We start from the raw sequence: 17313 nt of genomic DNA on the forward strand, positions 1-17313 counted from the left end.
TCTTGCCATATATATTGTTACATATAAGGAGCTTTGAGTACTAATTTTTTTCCAACACAATCTTCATTAACAAGAAATGTTTGAATAAGCTTTAAGGGCAACATCAAACTGTTTTTCTATAAATATGTAACACTGATAAAAAAAAATGTTTAAACAGACTTGATTTGGAACACACAAACATTTTCTTTATGAAATCCACATACACACTTTACCATATGCTACATCAAAAGCAGAACACCACTACATACTGCCTCAAACCCAGCTGTCTAGGTGAAGAAGTGAGATAGATTTCTGCATTCAAACTAGTACATTATCTTCAATGTCATTTGAAAAAGGAACTGATGAAAAGACCCTGTATATGGATGAAGAATTAGTTTGGAATGCTGGCAGTCCCCTTTTAAGAAGGCTGCCAATGTAGAGTACAGGGGAAAAAAGTATTTGTGTTATTAATGTAATACTTACAGTTGTTTTCGTTTCTGCCAAATATTCTGCTTCCATTTTACTTAAACGTGCATTTGTATCCTCCAGCAATTCTTGGATATTTTCTGTGTGTTTTTTCTGAAGATGAAACTTGTCTTTTTCCATCTCAGCTACTGCATTATGGAGCTATGAAGACAAATACAGTTCACTAACACTGAAAAATTAAGGGACAACTCAGTACTATTAAAGCTTTTGAGCTTTCTTTGATTTATATCACAACATCTCATTCAAGAACTGAGGAAGGCATATATTATTCAAATTTTAAAAATATATTTCTATCAACATATTCTATCAATGATATTTTCTAAATTTTAAGCTAATTGATCATTTAACAGACATTTATCTAAATTAATAACTGCATAATAATAATTGTGGCCTGATGGCCTTTGGGTGAAGACGCTTGCTTCCCACTTGGAAGGTTGAGAGTTCAATCTTAGGTAGCAGCAGATATTTCTCTCTTAGGGTAGTGTTGGGTTCCTACTGATGTGGTCCACTCTGCCGTTCCGGTAGTGGCCCACCAATTGCCTAATTTACATGTGACGGCTCTGGTACCGTCTTTGCTGGTCCATCACGTGCACCATCTTTTTTCCTGAATTTTCCCCTTTTTTTGCTCCCTGCACGTGTTCGGAAGCAAAATCTCATGAGGGAATGCTCACACATGTGAGATTTTTGGTGGCTTTTTGCTTCCACACATGTGCAGAAGCAAAAAATTGCCGAAATATCACTCTCGCTCACATCTGCTCACGAGATTTTGATGTGTGGGGGAAAATGGCAATGTGCGCACCGGTATCAAGGTAAGAGGAGCCAGTCTGTGACAAAGAGAACATATCTACTGCAAACTCCATTAGGTGTCTGGAAGGCATCAGTACAGGAAATGCTCAGCTCCATTTGGCCACCCCCACTGTCCCCTGAATTCAGGGATTACAGGGGCATAAAAAGAAAAATAATAAACGTAAGGTTAAATGAAGAGGTCAACTATACATAATCAGTATTAAGGATGTCTTCTTCCATATTTGGACACCTTAAACAAATCCAGGGAGTCAATTCATTTGTGAACAAAAAGTTTGTTCATAATATTTAGCCACAAAATTAAATTAACAAGTCAGATTAATATGTTATCAAATATTGCCCATATTGCTAACCTTTATTTTGGAATTGATAGTACAGTGTATTTATTAATCACATGACCCACCTAGGCTATTGAAACAGCTTAGCTATTTAACACTGGATTCCTGCTGAAAATCTACCGTAATTTATTCCTAATGGGAATCAATATCAGAAGCAATCTATATATTTCTTGCAAGAGAAGAAGTGTTAATCTATAGCGACAAAACGTCAGGAGCAAACTAGTAGCATCTTTTCCAACAAATGAGATTAAAGGGCATCAAATTCTGTGAGCTGCAGCTCATTTTATCAGAAGCACAGGGTGGCTATACACAGTGAATGGGTAACCTCCCGTCACTCAAGCAGCACATGGCAGACCTCCAATATGTCAACTGACAGGCAAGATTGCAAAGAGACTGCCAATGCACATATCCCAAATACCTCAACAAAAGACAGGTAAATCCATAATAACTTTAAATGTATATGTATACTTAAAACAACCCACAATCTTTTCTTTTTGGCTACAGAAGGAAAAACCTTTGGTATTTTTGACATGATGAATTTTAGTCCAGGAGGTGGGGATAATAACTTTTCCCTAAGGAAAAGGACATTTTCGGTTCCTCTTTCTTTTCTTAAAAAATATTTTCTTGAGATAAATATTTTCTTGAGAAAGTCAAGCTATTCTCCAAAGCATCTGAGGACAGGACAAGAAGCAATAGATCAAACCAATCAAGGAGAGAAGCAACCTAGACTTAAGGAGAAAATTCCTGACGGTCAGAAAATTAATCAGTGGAACGACTTGCCTCTGTTGTAAATGCTCCCACACTGGAAGGTTTTAAGAAGATGTTGGATAATCATTTGTTTGAAATGATATAGGATTTCCTGCCTAAGCAGGGGGTTGGACTAAAGACCTCCAAGGTCCCTTCCAACTCTGTTATTCTATTATAAGTGAGAAGGCAGCAACTGGGAACGGTTTACCTGGAAGGGGAAAACGGACAAAATGCCTGGAGGAGAAGGAGGAGAAAAAAAAGAAAAAGAGATACAGTGTTCACTCGATTTTCGCGGGTTCGAACTTCGTGAAAAGTCTATACCACGATTTTTAAAAAATATTAATTAAAAAATACTTTGCGGGTTTTTTCCCTATACCATGGTTTTTCCTGCCCGATGACGTCATATGTCATTGCCAAACGTTCATCTGCCTTTAATAAATATTTTTTAAAATAAACTTTAATAAATAAACATGGTGAGTAATGATCTAAATGGTTGCTAAGGGAATGGAAAATTGCACTCTAGGGGTTTAAAGTGTTAAGGGAAGGCTTGTGATACTGCTCATAGCCAAAAATAGTGTATTTACTTCCGCATCTCTACTTCGCGGAAATTCGACTTTCGCGGGTGGTCTCGGAACGCATCCCCGCGAAAATTGAGGGAACACTGTATTGCTTAAAGATCAAGCAAGATGGAGACTGGAAGCAGCCCCTAGGTTTCACTGAGCCAGTCTCCAGGAACAAGAAAGAGGTAAGTAATATTTGAGCAGAAGAAAACCATGATAAGTATGAAGCTAATCTCTGCGAATGACATGACTGAAAACCTTCTGAGAGAAGAAAACAAAACTTGCTCAAGCAGGAAGAGGCAGAGATTGCAAGTGAACAGACAAACTGGCTGGGTCCTATAGTAAGACCAGAGTTGATTGTCTATGGACTGAAAATGAGATCAGGAGCCTAACAGTAATCCATAAATCTCTAGGGAGAAAACAGGAGCTAAGAGGAAGCATTCCTAAAACGTTGATTGAGGTTTATACTCTATGAATGTCAAGGATTAGTCAGGATCAGTGAGCTGGAGAAGTGAGCTGCAGGAAATCCCTTTTCTCTGAGGTAAAGTAAAAGTTACAAGGAAGGAACACCTTTTGGTTCAGATGCACTCATCTGCCCTATGGACCTTGAAAATGTGGATCTATCTGCTAATTGTTTCAAGGAACCTGCGGCCAATTTTTGTATCAGAAATGCACTGTTTATGTGCAAACCCCATTCATATATGTATTGTTCCTTCTAAACTATTTTTTGTCTCAGATCCTGTCCATTTACATTTCTGCTCTATTCCCCGATAGTATCTTATGGAAAATTTATGTTTGAAGCGATATGACTATCAGCACAAAACGCCTTATTTCTTCCAGCTATAATTCTCTGGGCGTTTTATAACATAAAGATAAAAGAAAGAAAGTTTTCCTGTTCTTTTTCTTTTTCATATATTTAATAAATTAATTTTTAAAATCATACGATTGATCTTTTTCTTTCAACTTTTACAAGGGCAAGGAACTGAGGCTACAGAGTTTATTTTCTATTACTGTCATGATCTTTATCATTTTATTACTATTCCTACTTTATGGGAATAAAAAGGGTATGATAAGCTAATCTGTCTCACAAACTGCTGTGAAAGATTAGGGGCCGAGGAAAGACATTACCTTGCTGCTAGAAGATGGGTAGTAGCAGCAAGTAGCAGCAAGAGATTCTACATACCCAATAACTAAAGTAAGGCTGAAGGGAAGTGCTATTTTTTTTAATCAGACATCTCACTTTCAGTCCCACTGAAAATACTCACAAAACCTGAAAACATAAAACAGTGTCATGTATTAAAGCATTGCAACAAGATAAACCTACACCAGTGCACATCTAATTGTAATACAGTATTTTATAACAGCATTCTCATTGTTCTCATAAGCAATTTATATACAGGCCAGGAAATCACAGTACAGTCTATGGTGAAACAGACTAGCTCATGGTCAGCTAAGGAGTAAGAAAAGGCTACATATTTTACACTTATTTATTCAAACTTTATGCTGAATATGTATTAAGGAAAATGAATGTGTTTTAAAATTGGAAGAATGTTACATGTGCTATGCTGGTAATGCCCTAGCACTAAAAGTTAAAAAAACACCATGAAAAAAATGGGATTAAAATTAAAAATAAAAAGCTCAATGTAATGAGAACAGGTAGAACAACCAACTGAAATGAAAGTACCAAAGTGGCGGATAGTTTTTGTCTATCACGAAAAAAGAAACAAGCAGTCCAAAAATATACTGCAGACAAACACTAAATAGAGTGGTAAACATAGTCAAATGTGATGTGTCTCTTCCAATTAAATTCAGAATAGTACAAACCAAGATATTTCCCATATTGCTCTGTGGAAGTGAGTGGAAAAGGTAGAAGGAAAGATAAGAGAACAAGCAGCATTGAGGTGGATGGATTCAGTTTTATGACAATCAGTGCACCGTTAGGGAGACTTGAAGGAACAGGTTGGGGATAGAAAATCTATCTATGTGGTCACTAGGAGTCTAAAACAGCACATAATCAATCAATTAATAACAGCATTTTCCAATACAATGTTCTTGAGATATATTGTGACAATAATTTGAAGAAGAATTTTTAAGTACTTAGGAATTTGATTTTGTTGAGTTTTCATAGGTATTCCTCATAGCTACTAATAATTACTCCAATACTGAATCATACTTCAATTAATCTTCCCTCTGGTTTAATCACATTTTCAGAATTGCTCATGCTAGCATATTTTTATATGCATTGTGTTCTGCTATATAAAACTACTGTTCATACTTAAGATTTCACTTAATGAGAATTATAAAATCCATATAAATAGAAACATTTTATGGAAATTTTATAAAAAAATAATTTTAATGTTTTCACTGACTAATCAATAACTGATTTAAAATTTGTTGTTTCCAATTAATTAGGCAACAGCTTTTGGATGGGTTTTTTAATATTTTCATTACACTAATAAAAAAAATTACCTTTTTCTCCCATTCATTGTTCAAGGAATCTGTACTATGTTCACATAACTTTTTTAACTCCAGAATTTGTTTCTCTTGAGCTTCTCTAATGATTTGTGACTCACGAACAAGTGTCTGAACTGTCAAAAAAATAAAAGCAACAAAATAAAATATATGGGATGATATTCAGGCTATTCTCTCTAGCAAGAAAGATATATGTTATTGCCGATTTCAATAATTTTCAAGCATTATTCTTTAACAAACAACATGAATATTGTCCTCAGTTATTTTTTCAATAGAAAATAATGGAAACTTGTATAAAACAACCATAAATAAATTCATCATGATGTTTTGAATAATATTATCAAACTTTATTCCACTGGCCACTGCTTGGATAGACTGGATGACAACTACCAGTCTATAAGATTATCTATGTCCATATTATAGAATATAAGAGAATTTTTATTACAGTCACTGACCAGTACTAAAATTAGAAACTCTCTAAAAATAAAGTAAAATATAATCATAATAAAATTTTACAATTGATTGTGGGTTCATTGGTAGACAATCCAAGTCTGTCTAATTTTACAGGAAATATAACAAAATTTAAGAAGACAATAAACTCCAAAATAAAAAGTGAAACAACATAATTTTACTATGAATTCCCACTGACCCCTATAGTGAAACATTAGAAATAGCAACTTAGAACTGCTCTTCCAAGCTAGGAATGTATGAAGTTGAGTACTTTATACCTATCCTACTACCCTAATAAATAATTTCTATTTAAACATCAAGCAAGCAAAAATATAAACTACATAGAACTGTAATAGCAAAATGACAACACAATATTCTGAGATTTGGGGATGTCAATGCAATTCAAGCCAGACACAGCCTGATCAAAGCACAAGAAAGAAAACACAACATTCAAATTGCCACTTCAAATTTTGGATGATACAAGAAGAGCCAAACTGCATAAAACTAATGTCATGTTTAGTCCAGAATTCTGTTCCCACAGTGAAAATGTTTCCAATCAGCCCCTTTTTGTGCTGTACATTAACCTGTACCAAAAATAATGTTTTTTCTAAGGTAACATTTAGCAGTTCAGATTAAATCTTATCCCTTATGAATTTGTCAACTCTTCAAATTAGTTGCCTTCATTATGGTATCATTATGCTTGTAGTATCAAATGTGTACAATGGATACATGCATTAAAATATATGTAATTTACTAAAATTTTCACAAATCAAGTTTATTTATATCCAGGTGTGAGAATAGAGTGAGTCTCTGATGAGGAATTATGTGTCTAACTTGATATATTGATCTATTCCAGTTAAGCAGAATGTATTTATCAAAATATAGTTATCTGCTTTCAATCTGTCAATTGTTTAGAAAATAGGTAGAGAATAATATATTCTCTCAAACTGCCTTCTGAGATCTAACTATCATCACTAGATAGCATTTTTAGTAATACCATGGGTGCCTGTTAAGAAAAGCAAGGGTCAAATAAAGACATAGGGCAGCAGTAAAACCTAAAACTATTTTTCACAACCACAAACCGTCCAGATGTATTCATATGTTTCAGATATGGCAGCCTGTGCTGCTCGAGGAGGTGGCCGGGTTGGCGGTGGAGTTCCCCGGACTCATTGTCCTGGGGGACTTCAGCCTGCCGTCACTCGGCAGTTCCTCTGGATTAGCACAGGAGTTCATGGCCACCATGACAGCCATGGACCTGACTCAAGTAGTTCAGGGTCCGACTCACGAGGGTGGACACCCCCCCGACATGATATTCCTCTCAGAGCAATTGAATAATGGTCTGAGACTAAGGGGCTTAGAAGCATTGCCTTTGTCATAGTCAGACCATTTTCTACTGCGGCTTGATTTCCTGGCTCCAATCCTCCCCCACAGGGAGGCGGAACCAATTAGGAGGTTCCGCCCCAGACGCCTTATGGACCCTGAGGGCTTTCAGAGGGCGCTTGGGGTTTTACCAGATTCACTCATCCACAGCTCGGAAGAGTCTCTTGCTGAGGCCTGGACAAGGCTGCAGCGGAGGCTCTTGACCGAATTGTGCCATTGCGACCTCTCTGTGGCACTAGACCCCGTAGAGCTCCATGGTTCAACGAGGAGCTCCGGGAGTTGAAACGCCAGAAGAGATGTCTAAAGAAGCGATGGAGGAAGAGTAAGTCCGAATCCGACTGAACACTTGGAAGAGCTTTTATTAAGACCTACAAAGTGGCGCTAAAGCGGCAAGATGCGTGTACCATGCCGCCTTGATTGCATCAGCGAAATCCCGCCGGGCCGCTCTGTTTAGGGCAACCCGCTCCCTTCTAAATCAGGGGGGAATTGGGGAGCCCTTGCAGGGTAGTGCCGAGGAATTTAACTCGTTTTTCGCTGATAAAGTCGCTCGGATCTGGGCAGACCTCGACTCCAATTGTATAGCAGTATCGGCTGACAATGAGTCAGTCGAGGTGACCGGGGCTAAATGTCTTTGGCCATCAGTCTGAGAGGAGTTTGACTTGGTGACACCTGATGAAGTGGACAAGGCCTTTGGAGCTGTGAGTTCCGCCACCTGTTTACTGGATCCGTGTCCCTCTTGGTTGGTTTCGGCCGGCCAAGAGGTGACACGGCGCTGGGCCCAGGAGATTGTCAACGCCTCCTTGGGGAGGGGGTCCTTTCCAGCCCTTTATAAGGAGGCACTTGTGTGCCCCCTCCTCAAGAAGCCTTCCCTGGACCCAGCCGTGTTTAATAACTACCGTCCAGTCTCCAACCTTCCCTTTATGGGGAAGGTTGTTGAGAAGGTGGTGACGCTCCAACTCCAGCGGTCCTTCGAAGAAGCCGATTATCTAGGTCCTCAGAAGTCTGGATTCAGGACCGGCTGCAGCATGGAAACTGCTTTGGTCGCGTTGATGGATGAACTCTGGCGGGCCTGGGACAGGGGACTGTCCTCTGTCTTGGTGCTTCTTGACCTCTCAGCGGCTTTCGATACCATTGACCATGGTATCCTTCTGTGCCAGCTGAAGAGGTTGGGAGTGGGAGGCACTGTTCTCCAGTGGTTCTCCTCCTACCTCTCCGGTCGGTCGCTGTCGGTGTTAGTGGGGGGTCAGAGGTCGACCTTTAGGTCTCTCCCTTGTGGGGTGCCTCAGGGGTCAGTCCTCTCCCCCCCTGCTATTTAATATCTACATGAAACCACTGGGTGAGATCATCCAAGGGCATGGGGTGAGGTATCATCAATACGCCGATGATACCCAGTTATACATCTCCACCCCATGTCCAGTCAACGAAGCAGTGGAAGTGATGTGCCAGTGCCTGGAGGCTGTTGGGACCTGGATGGGTGTCAACAAACTCAAGCTCAACCCAGACAAGACGGAGTGGCTGTGGGTCTTGCCTTCCAAGGACAATTCCATCTGTCCGTCCATGACCCTAGGGGGGGGAACTACTGACCCCCTCAGAGAGGGTTCGTAACTTGGGCGGCCTCCTCGATCCACAGCTGACATTGGAACATCATCTTTCGGCTGTGGCGAGGAGGGCATTTGCACAGGGTGTCATTGCTCACAGTCGCTCATGCCCTCATCACCTCGAGGTTCAATTACTGCAACACTCTCTACATGGGGCTACCTTTGAAAAGTGTTCGAAACTTCAGATCGTGCAGAATGCAGCCACGAGAGCCATCATGGGGCTTCCAGGTTTCCCCTGTTTCCACAACACTCCGTGGCTTGCATTGGCTGCCAATCAGTTTCCGGTCACAATTCAAAGTGTTGGTTATGACCTTTAAAGCCCTACATGGCATTGGACCAGAGTACCTCCGGAACCGCCTGCTACCGCATGAATCCAAGCGACCGATAAGGTCCCACAGAGTTGGCCTTCTCCGGGTCCCGTCGACTAAACAATGTCGTTTGGTGGGCCCCAGGGGAACAGCCTTCTCTGTGGCAGCCCCGGCCCTCTGGAATCAACTCCCCCCGGAGATTAGAATTGGCCCCACCCTCCCTGTCTTTCGTAAACTACTCAAGACTCACTTATACCGCCAGGCATGGGGGAGTTGAGACGCCTTTCCCCCAGGCTCTTTTATACTTTGTTTTATGTTTGGTATGAATGTGCTGTTTGGCTTTTTTAAATAATGATAGGGTTTTATATGTTTTTTAATATTAGATTTGTTCTACTATAATATTGTTTTTTATTATTGTTGTGAGCCGCCCCAAGTCTTCGGAGAGGGGTGGCATACCAATCTAATAAATTATTATTATTATTATTATTATTATTATTATTATTATTATTATTATTATTATATTCAAATACTGAATTTTCAGAAATAGTCATTCGTGGAATCAAAATCCACATATCTAAATAGAGTTTAGGTTGATGAAAAGGCATTTTTAAAGGCATTCTTATACCTTATAATATACCTTTTCTTATTCTTCAGTTTAAAAACAAATAGAAGTCAATTTCCTCAAAATCATGCAATACTTTTTCTCAGAAGTTTTCCATTCCTAATCAAGAATGTGTTTCCTTTGAATTTTACTTAAGAGAAAATTAGAGAAGTATAAACAAACAGATTAAGCAATCATGCAGTTTTCAAGGTCAATACAGAATTGAAAAATTGAACACCTTTTTTTTCAAGTTTCTGAATAGTCTCTTCAGCTTCATTCTGTTTTGTTCTATACAAGCTCTTCAGTACATCAATTTCACTGTTTTTTCTATCCAAAATCTATAACAAAAATATAAACAGAGAAAAAATGAGAAAGTCCATTTTCCATGAGGTAATCTCTTTAAAAACTGTGAACTGGGAAATATTTATTTGGCTATGGTATCAATATCTCTAGCGAAAGAGCATATGAAAAACAAGGAAAATGTTATACAGAAAACTGATGGAGATTTCTTTCTTCAATGCATTGATATCCTTTTACAATCTTATAAAGAATTTTGAAGATTAACACATTCTAAAGGCCACCTCTAAAACACAAGTTGGCATATTATTCTAAATGTTCTGCTTAAATCATTTGAGATTCCAACAAAAAAAAACCTTCAAAGCAAACATTTAAGATGACATATTCTCTTTACAAAATCGGTGTTCAGTTTGCACACAAAGAAGAACCCACCAACCACCTCCCCAAAAGGATTTATCTTTACTTTAAAATTCCACTGGACCTGCACAGGATGCAATCTTGTGATTTGACAGTGTTTTTTATAAACTCATTAACCTCACTGCTACCCCAAAAGACATACTGCCAAGTGTGTTCAACCCTCCTTGACACACCTGCTTGTATTGCTAAGTGGATGTCACTAGCCACCAAACAACTGTTTGGTGTGCCCGGAATTATTTTTTAGCCCACAATTCTACTTAATTCATCAACATGGCCCTTTCCACTCTACAAGTTACGCAGGCCTGCCATAGAACATTTCATCTAGAAATTCTACTATCATCAAAACAATACTTCAAAAGGAAACAAATGGCAGTATCTTCTTAGAATCTCAAGATGTGATGGTTTTTTTACATATGTTTGGAAATCAGTTTAGGTTTTTTATGAATTCAAATAAGCATTATTCTACATATCTTATTTTCTGGTAACAGTTTCATTTTTAAAAAATTATGTTTTCTCCCTCTACTTATATTTCTATGCAATCCTAGATTGTGAATAAATATTTCCTTCTGTACCTTCACATACTAAATATTATGTGTACTTTATCATTTATAAATATTTTATGAACCTAAAAGAAAATTCACTGTTTGCATTACCTGTAACAATGTAGATTATATGCAAACCATCTTACATAGTTATGAAGCAATTTTACATCCCTCAAAAAATAAAAAAGCATTTTGCCTCAGTGGCTGGCATTCATTTCCTGAAGTGCCTTATTCCTTTTCAGCAATAAATAAAATTAAGAGGAAAAGGCAGTATTTTCCTTAATGCTGATAAATCCAGAAGTCACATATAAATAACAGAACAATCATAAATGTAGCAGAAATACTGCTTGAAAGAAAATATTCCCCGGAATTGGAGCCCTGGTTATAATTTAATATTCTAATACCATACATTTCACTCAAGACAGTAAACTTTCTTTTTGAGGGACATATTTCCAATAATTCCATCTGCTTTTACTGGAATTACAAATCCCACTCACCCACCCACCCACCTACCCAAACACATGCACAGAGTTGGGAATGTCTTCCAACATACTTTCAGTTTTCCTATTTTCATGGAAAGTCTGGATGCCAGGTATGTTTACATGGTAGAATTAATAGTAGATAAAATCAATACAGTTCATTTTTATACTACTTCTCATATCAATTATGTATGTATGTATGTATGTTACACATCTTTATGTATTCAAGAAACTTACAGTTCAATCATAAACTGGCAGAAGTTAACCAACAAATATTTCCACTGACAAGGAACATTTTCCTTAATAAAAAAAACTTAACTGGGATAATTTTTGACACTTTTGTTTAATTGGATTCTCTTTACTCAATTTTAGGACTTGTATAGAAAACTGATCACATTTTATGTTATATTTTTGCAGAAATATTGAACATTTATAGGTGTTAATATTTTTATCAATAAAATACAGGGGGGGAGTATTTAGACAGACACCAATTGTGCCAGTTCTCCCACTTAAAAAGATGAGTGAGGCCTATAATTGACATCATAAGTAGATCTCAACTATGAAACATGAGAAAATACATCCAGAAAATCACATTGTCTGACTTTTAACGAATTTATTTGCAAATTATGGTGGAAAATAAGTATTTGGTCACCTAAAAACAAGCAAGATTTTGTCTTTGCCGGCAAAGGTTTTTCTTATTTTGAATGTTCTGAGCAGGCTGGCAGGGGGATGGGGAGCGCGCGCGCCCATGCGTCCGACATTGAAAATCACCTTCGCCAGCCTCCGCTGTGAGAAGAATGCCTGCCCCGCCTCTCCTGCAGCCCCCTCGCTGACAGCCCGGGATGAAAGCGGTCTCAGCGAAGGGACTGCGAGAGGGGTGGGGCGGGCGTTCCCAAAGCGCTCGGAGCGGCTAGCGGCCAGATGAGGAGGACAAGAAGCTGCAGCTGCCACCACTGCTGCGGGAGGAGCCACGCCCCAAGGCGGGAAGCGGAGGAGGAGAAAGAAAGGTGGATTGGGCAGGCGGGCGGGGGGCAGCAGCGAGAAGCAAGGGGCGCAAGGGGGCAGAGGCGCTGAGGGGTGGGGGCAGCCACGGCTCCTTGCACGCCCTTGGAAAAGGGTGCGAGGGGGTCTTTTGGGGGGGTGCATGCGCCGCAGCTTACAGTGAACAGTGCTCTAGAGGAGATGTGCATGGAGGAAGGGGGCAACATACCAGCAACAGTGTGTGCCAACCTTGTGAGGACTTCCCAAAAACATTTGACCTCTGTCATTGCCAACAAAGGATATACTGTACAGTGATCCCTCGATTTTCACGGTCTCGATTTTCGCGAAACGCTATACCACGGTTTTTCAAAAAATAATAATTAAAAAATACTCCACTGGTTTTTTTTCTATACCACGGTTTTTCCCACCCGATGACGTCATACGTCATCACCAAGAGTCACTTCTCTCTCCCTTTCTCTTCCTTTTTCTCTATCCTTTCTATCTCTTACTCTTTCTTTCTCTCCCTCCTTCATTCAATTTTCTCTCCCTCCCTTTCTCTCTCTTTCCTTTCTCTCCCTCCCTCCCTGTGCCTGCCCTGCACCACCCAACAGGGACGGACAGCCCCCGATCGTCGGTTCATCGGCCCCCCCACAGAGGGAGATCGGGCTGCGAGGGCAGTGGATCCGCGTCCCCAGCCACCGGCTTGGATTCCCCTCCCGGCGGCATTGGGCTGCCCTGCATCGCTCACGCGCTCGACTGCGGTGGCTGCTTTGGCGGAGAAGGAGGAGTTTGGGGAGAAGATGAAGGCAGCGGGCAGCAGCTGAGGCGAAGCGAGGTAAAGGCGGCGAGGAGCAGTGAATAACAGAGCAGCTCGCGCCCGGTGGGGTCTCTTCTCCCCAGCCAAAGGAGGAATGGCTTGTGTGTGTAACATATTTTCGCTGATAAGGAAAAGGATCGGGCTGGTGGGGGCGGCGAATCCACCTCCCCAGCCACCGGAGGGAGATCGGGCTGGTGGGGGCGGCGAATCCACCTCCCCAGCCACCGGAGGGAGATCGGGCTGGTGGGGGCGGCGAATCCACCTCCCCAGCCACCGGAGGGAGATCGGGCTGGTGGGGGCGGCAAATCCACCTCCCCAGCTGGGCAGAGGGAAATCGGGCGGGCGGGCGGGGCAGCCAAAAATGGTGTTTTTACTTCCGCACCGCTATATCGCGGAAAATCGATTTTCGCGGGAGGTCTTGGAACGTAACACCCGCGAAAATCGAGGGATCACTGTATAACAAAGTATTGAGATGAACTTTTGTTATTGACCAAATATTCATTTTCCACCATAATTTGCAAATAAATTAATTAAAAATCAGACAATGTGATTTTCTGGATGTATTTTCTCGTGTTATCTCATAGTTGAAGTCTATCTATTATATCTACAGATGTACTGTAACTACATCTGCCCAGTATTGGATACCATTTAGAATATATCTGATGGTTATTTCCTACAGAAATGATTTTAGATTCATTTGAGCCTGTAGAGCTCCTACAATATGAGCTCTGGCACCTGTGAAGTAGATTCATGGCCCTCCTGGCTTTTCCAGGCAGCTAAGAAGGGGTGCTAGCTAAATCTAATGTATCTTTGAAGGAGGAAGCACCGAAAAAGGCAGTGGTACATTTCATTCAGCCATGCAGTCTCCAGACCCATGGTGGTGGTCACACCAGCAGATTATCTTTTGTTCCAGCCTGGAGGGAATTGAACCCACCAGCTCTTGATGGACATCTCAACAACATTCAGTGTTAACCACTGAATCTTTCCATAACATCTAACTCAAGACGTCATCACTTCAATATTGGATTATTGCAAAGATTATTGTACAACTTGGGATTGTTTTTGAAGACTGCTCAGAAACTGCTGTGAGTTCAGAATGTAACAACCTACATAAGAGTAGTTAAGAATTGCTACAGTAGGATTGCATTGACTTCCAAAGTTTCCAGTGCTGGTTATAACCTGTAAGACTTTTAAGGCTAAGGTTTGCAGAAGATCTCCTCATCTTGTATAATCTACCCAAGAAGCAATATTCCACAAATATTGCTCAAATTTCCGGGGAAATTTTTCCGGGCTCGGGTTCTTAAGTAGAAAATGTTTCTTAAGTACTGTAGAGGCAAAAAAATCTTGAACACCAGGTTCTCATCTAGAAAAGTTCTTAAGTAGAGGTGTTCTTAAGTAGAGGTACCACTGTATTTGTATTGGTTGATGTATGTGAGAGTGGGGGGGAAATGTGGCAACCTCAAATGCTGATTATGTGCTATCAAGTCATTTGTCAACTCTTAGTAGATAGATTTTCCCCATTATGATTTGTCCCTAACCTGATCCTACATAAATCTCTTGATGTATCTCTGTAAATCAACTGGTTTAGCAAAATGAAGCAGTTAGCAGTCCTAAAACAGATGAGTAGCTATTGATGGTCAGGAGACTAATTTTTTGGTAGATGAAAGTAATGCTTATTTCATTAACACAGAATGATAAGCAAATGAATGATTTTCTCCCTCTTCCTCCGCAGAGGTTTGGATATTTCTTTTCTCCTTTGTTTTTAACTTTTCAGTACAAAATGCCACAAAATTGCATTGCCAAATCTCTGCATTTTTAGATAGAATAGTATACTAGGATGCAAAAAAGGGATTCAGTGACAAATGTTATTCTATGCCTCAGGTTAGGTACCCATCATAAAATAATTGTTCTGAAATGACAGGAAGTGCAATAATGATGGCAAGTGGTGTGATATTTCCCTTATATTTATTAATGCATCATCAAGATTCATTATTTCAATTTATAACAATCTATTACTACAGATGTTTAAGTGCAGCAAATGGAATACTAATGCCAACATTTGAATGTTTCATAGGAATTTTATATTAAATATTTCTTTGTGTTATAAGTATTACACAAAAAAACCCACCATATCATACTGTACCTTTTGAACATCTGTATCGTGCCTCTGCTGTAATTTAAGTTTTTCTTCATGAAGTCTAGCTTCCATCAATTTTGATTTCATCTCCAGCTGTAAATTGGATGTTGCACATACTGATCAGTTCCGGAGATGACACTTAACCCTTCCTTATAAATCAAAACAGCTTCAAGAAGCTTTAAATTCTAAAAATAACAAATAACAAAGACCCACTGACAATTGATCTAGCCTGCTGTGGATAGAACTCAAATGGGTTGATCTTTCTCTGATGATGAACTAAAGAGTTACAATCTTACAGGTAATTAATTTCCTTGGGATAGAGAAACAGTTTTGAATCAGTCAAGCCTCTACAAGGTCATTTCTTGGTCATAAAAGAATGCTTTTTAACAAATTGCTGAATATTTTTTCTAAAATGTATTTAAGGGACCATTCACAATTTTATTTTAAATTCACATATATTAATATATTGGTCTCATCCTACAGACTTTACCAGTTTGATTTGGATTCTCATCTTTGTCCTTTAAAACTTGGCATACTGCCTCAGAGAAGAGGCAAAATAATAATAGATAAATCAGAATAGCTCATTTTCAACTGAAAACCAGAGCTAAATTGAACCAGAATAGATTTTTTAAAAGATCTTTCTTTTCTTTTACTAATTATATCATTTAGAAAAGTCCCAATGCACTTTTTCAAGAGGCAACTGGACTTTCTGTTTTTTCTTCGAAGACATTTCACTTCTCATTCAAGAAGCTTCTTCAGCTCTGACTGGTTGGTAGAGAATGGAATAATTTATTCCATGAATGAAATTCTTCCATTCCCCACCATCCAGTCAGAGCTGAAGAAGCATCTTGTATGAGAAGCAAAACATCTTTAAAGAAAAACCAGAAAGTCCAGTTATCTCTTGAACAAGCATCTTTGGGACAACCATGACTTAGATCACTCAGAATCTTTATAGACATCAGTTAGAAATGCACTATAAACCAACAGTCACATCCTGAGAAGAGTTTGCAAAGAAGAAGAAAAATGCTAAAATTTTGCTTTTTTTAAAAACTTAGGGCTGCTTTGCATAGCCATAGAAAGCTATACTCTACAAAGCCAGCTCCAGTGCTTCATCCTGCCTAGGAGGATGGGAAAAGGGGCATTTTCAGATGCTGCAGCTGACGGCTGGCTTTAACATTTTTCTTCTCCTTCCTCTTCCTAAAGCACCAGGCTGGGAGGAAGAAAATAATGAAGATTAGTTGCTGCAGGGCAGGGGAGCTTCCCAGGTGTTTTTGGTAGCTGCTTCACATCTTTGGAATCTCCAGGACATTTGGATCTTTCCCTGAGTCATGAGTGATGCAGGATGGGGGAAGGGGGGTTATCCCAATCCTGGGGTGGGGAGGTAAAGGCTGGGGTGAGTTGCTGCAATAGAGAAAGCCACTGGTCGGAGGGAAACAGTAGGAAGAAAGCCACCAGCAAGGGCAATTAGATTCCTATATCATTTTGGCCACTTAGGAAATGGTACCCACTTCTGGAATGAAGCCAAGCAGTTCAGGGACACCAAAGGACAGAGAGGCACAATCAGCGATAGGTGGGGAGTTGGGGATTGGAACCAAGCATATGGCATATGGGATCTTAGGGGGACATAGTGGTGGGGCGCACTGCAGTATCCCCATGGTCAGCCATAAGTGCAAATGACCACACCAGATCATAAGTAGCTTTTTGGGGGGGTGTCTGTTATAACTTTGAACAGTGGTTAAGTGGCTAGTGATATGTTGAGAACTACCTGTATTGGATCTCTCTATATATATGTATGTATGTATGTATGTATGTATGTATGTATGTATGTATGTTTGTTTATTTATTTGATTTCTATGCCGCCCTTCTTGAGATGACTTTTAGCTTTTTTATGTATCCACAAAGCATGATAAACTATCTCTT

At 39.7% G+C, this 17313-nt stretch overlaps 1 protein-coding gene across 8 annotated transcripts in view; it reads right to left on the reverse strand.

Annotated features, from left to right (window-relative positions):
• Positions 1–17313, reverse strand: part of CEP112 (centrosomal protein 112) — a 346088-nt gene that overhangs the window by 269408 nt on the left and 59367 nt on the right. For all 8 annotated transcript variants that reach the window (XM_070740313.1, XM_070740316.1, XM_070740309.1 and 5 more), the window contains 4 exons: positions 15400–15486; positions 9962–10061; positions 5384–5502; positions 463–606 (listed from right to left, as the gene is read on the reverse strand). In XM_070740313.1, coding sequence (XP_070596414.1) covers positions 463–606; positions 5384–5502; positions 9962–10061; positions 15400–15486 — 450 coding nt within the window. The remainder of the gene's footprint in view (positions 1–462; positions 607–5383; positions 5503–9961; positions 10062–15399; positions 15487–17313) is intronic.

This window comes from Erythrolamprus reginae, chromosome 2 (genome assembly GCF_031021105.1).
Source record: "Erythrolamprus reginae isolate rEryReg1 chromosome 2, rEryReg1.hap1, whole genome shotgun sequence".
NCBI classification, from domain to species: domain Eukaryota; kingdom Metazoa; phylum Chordata; class Lepidosauria; order Squamata; family Dipsadidae; genus Erythrolamprus; species Erythrolamprus reginae.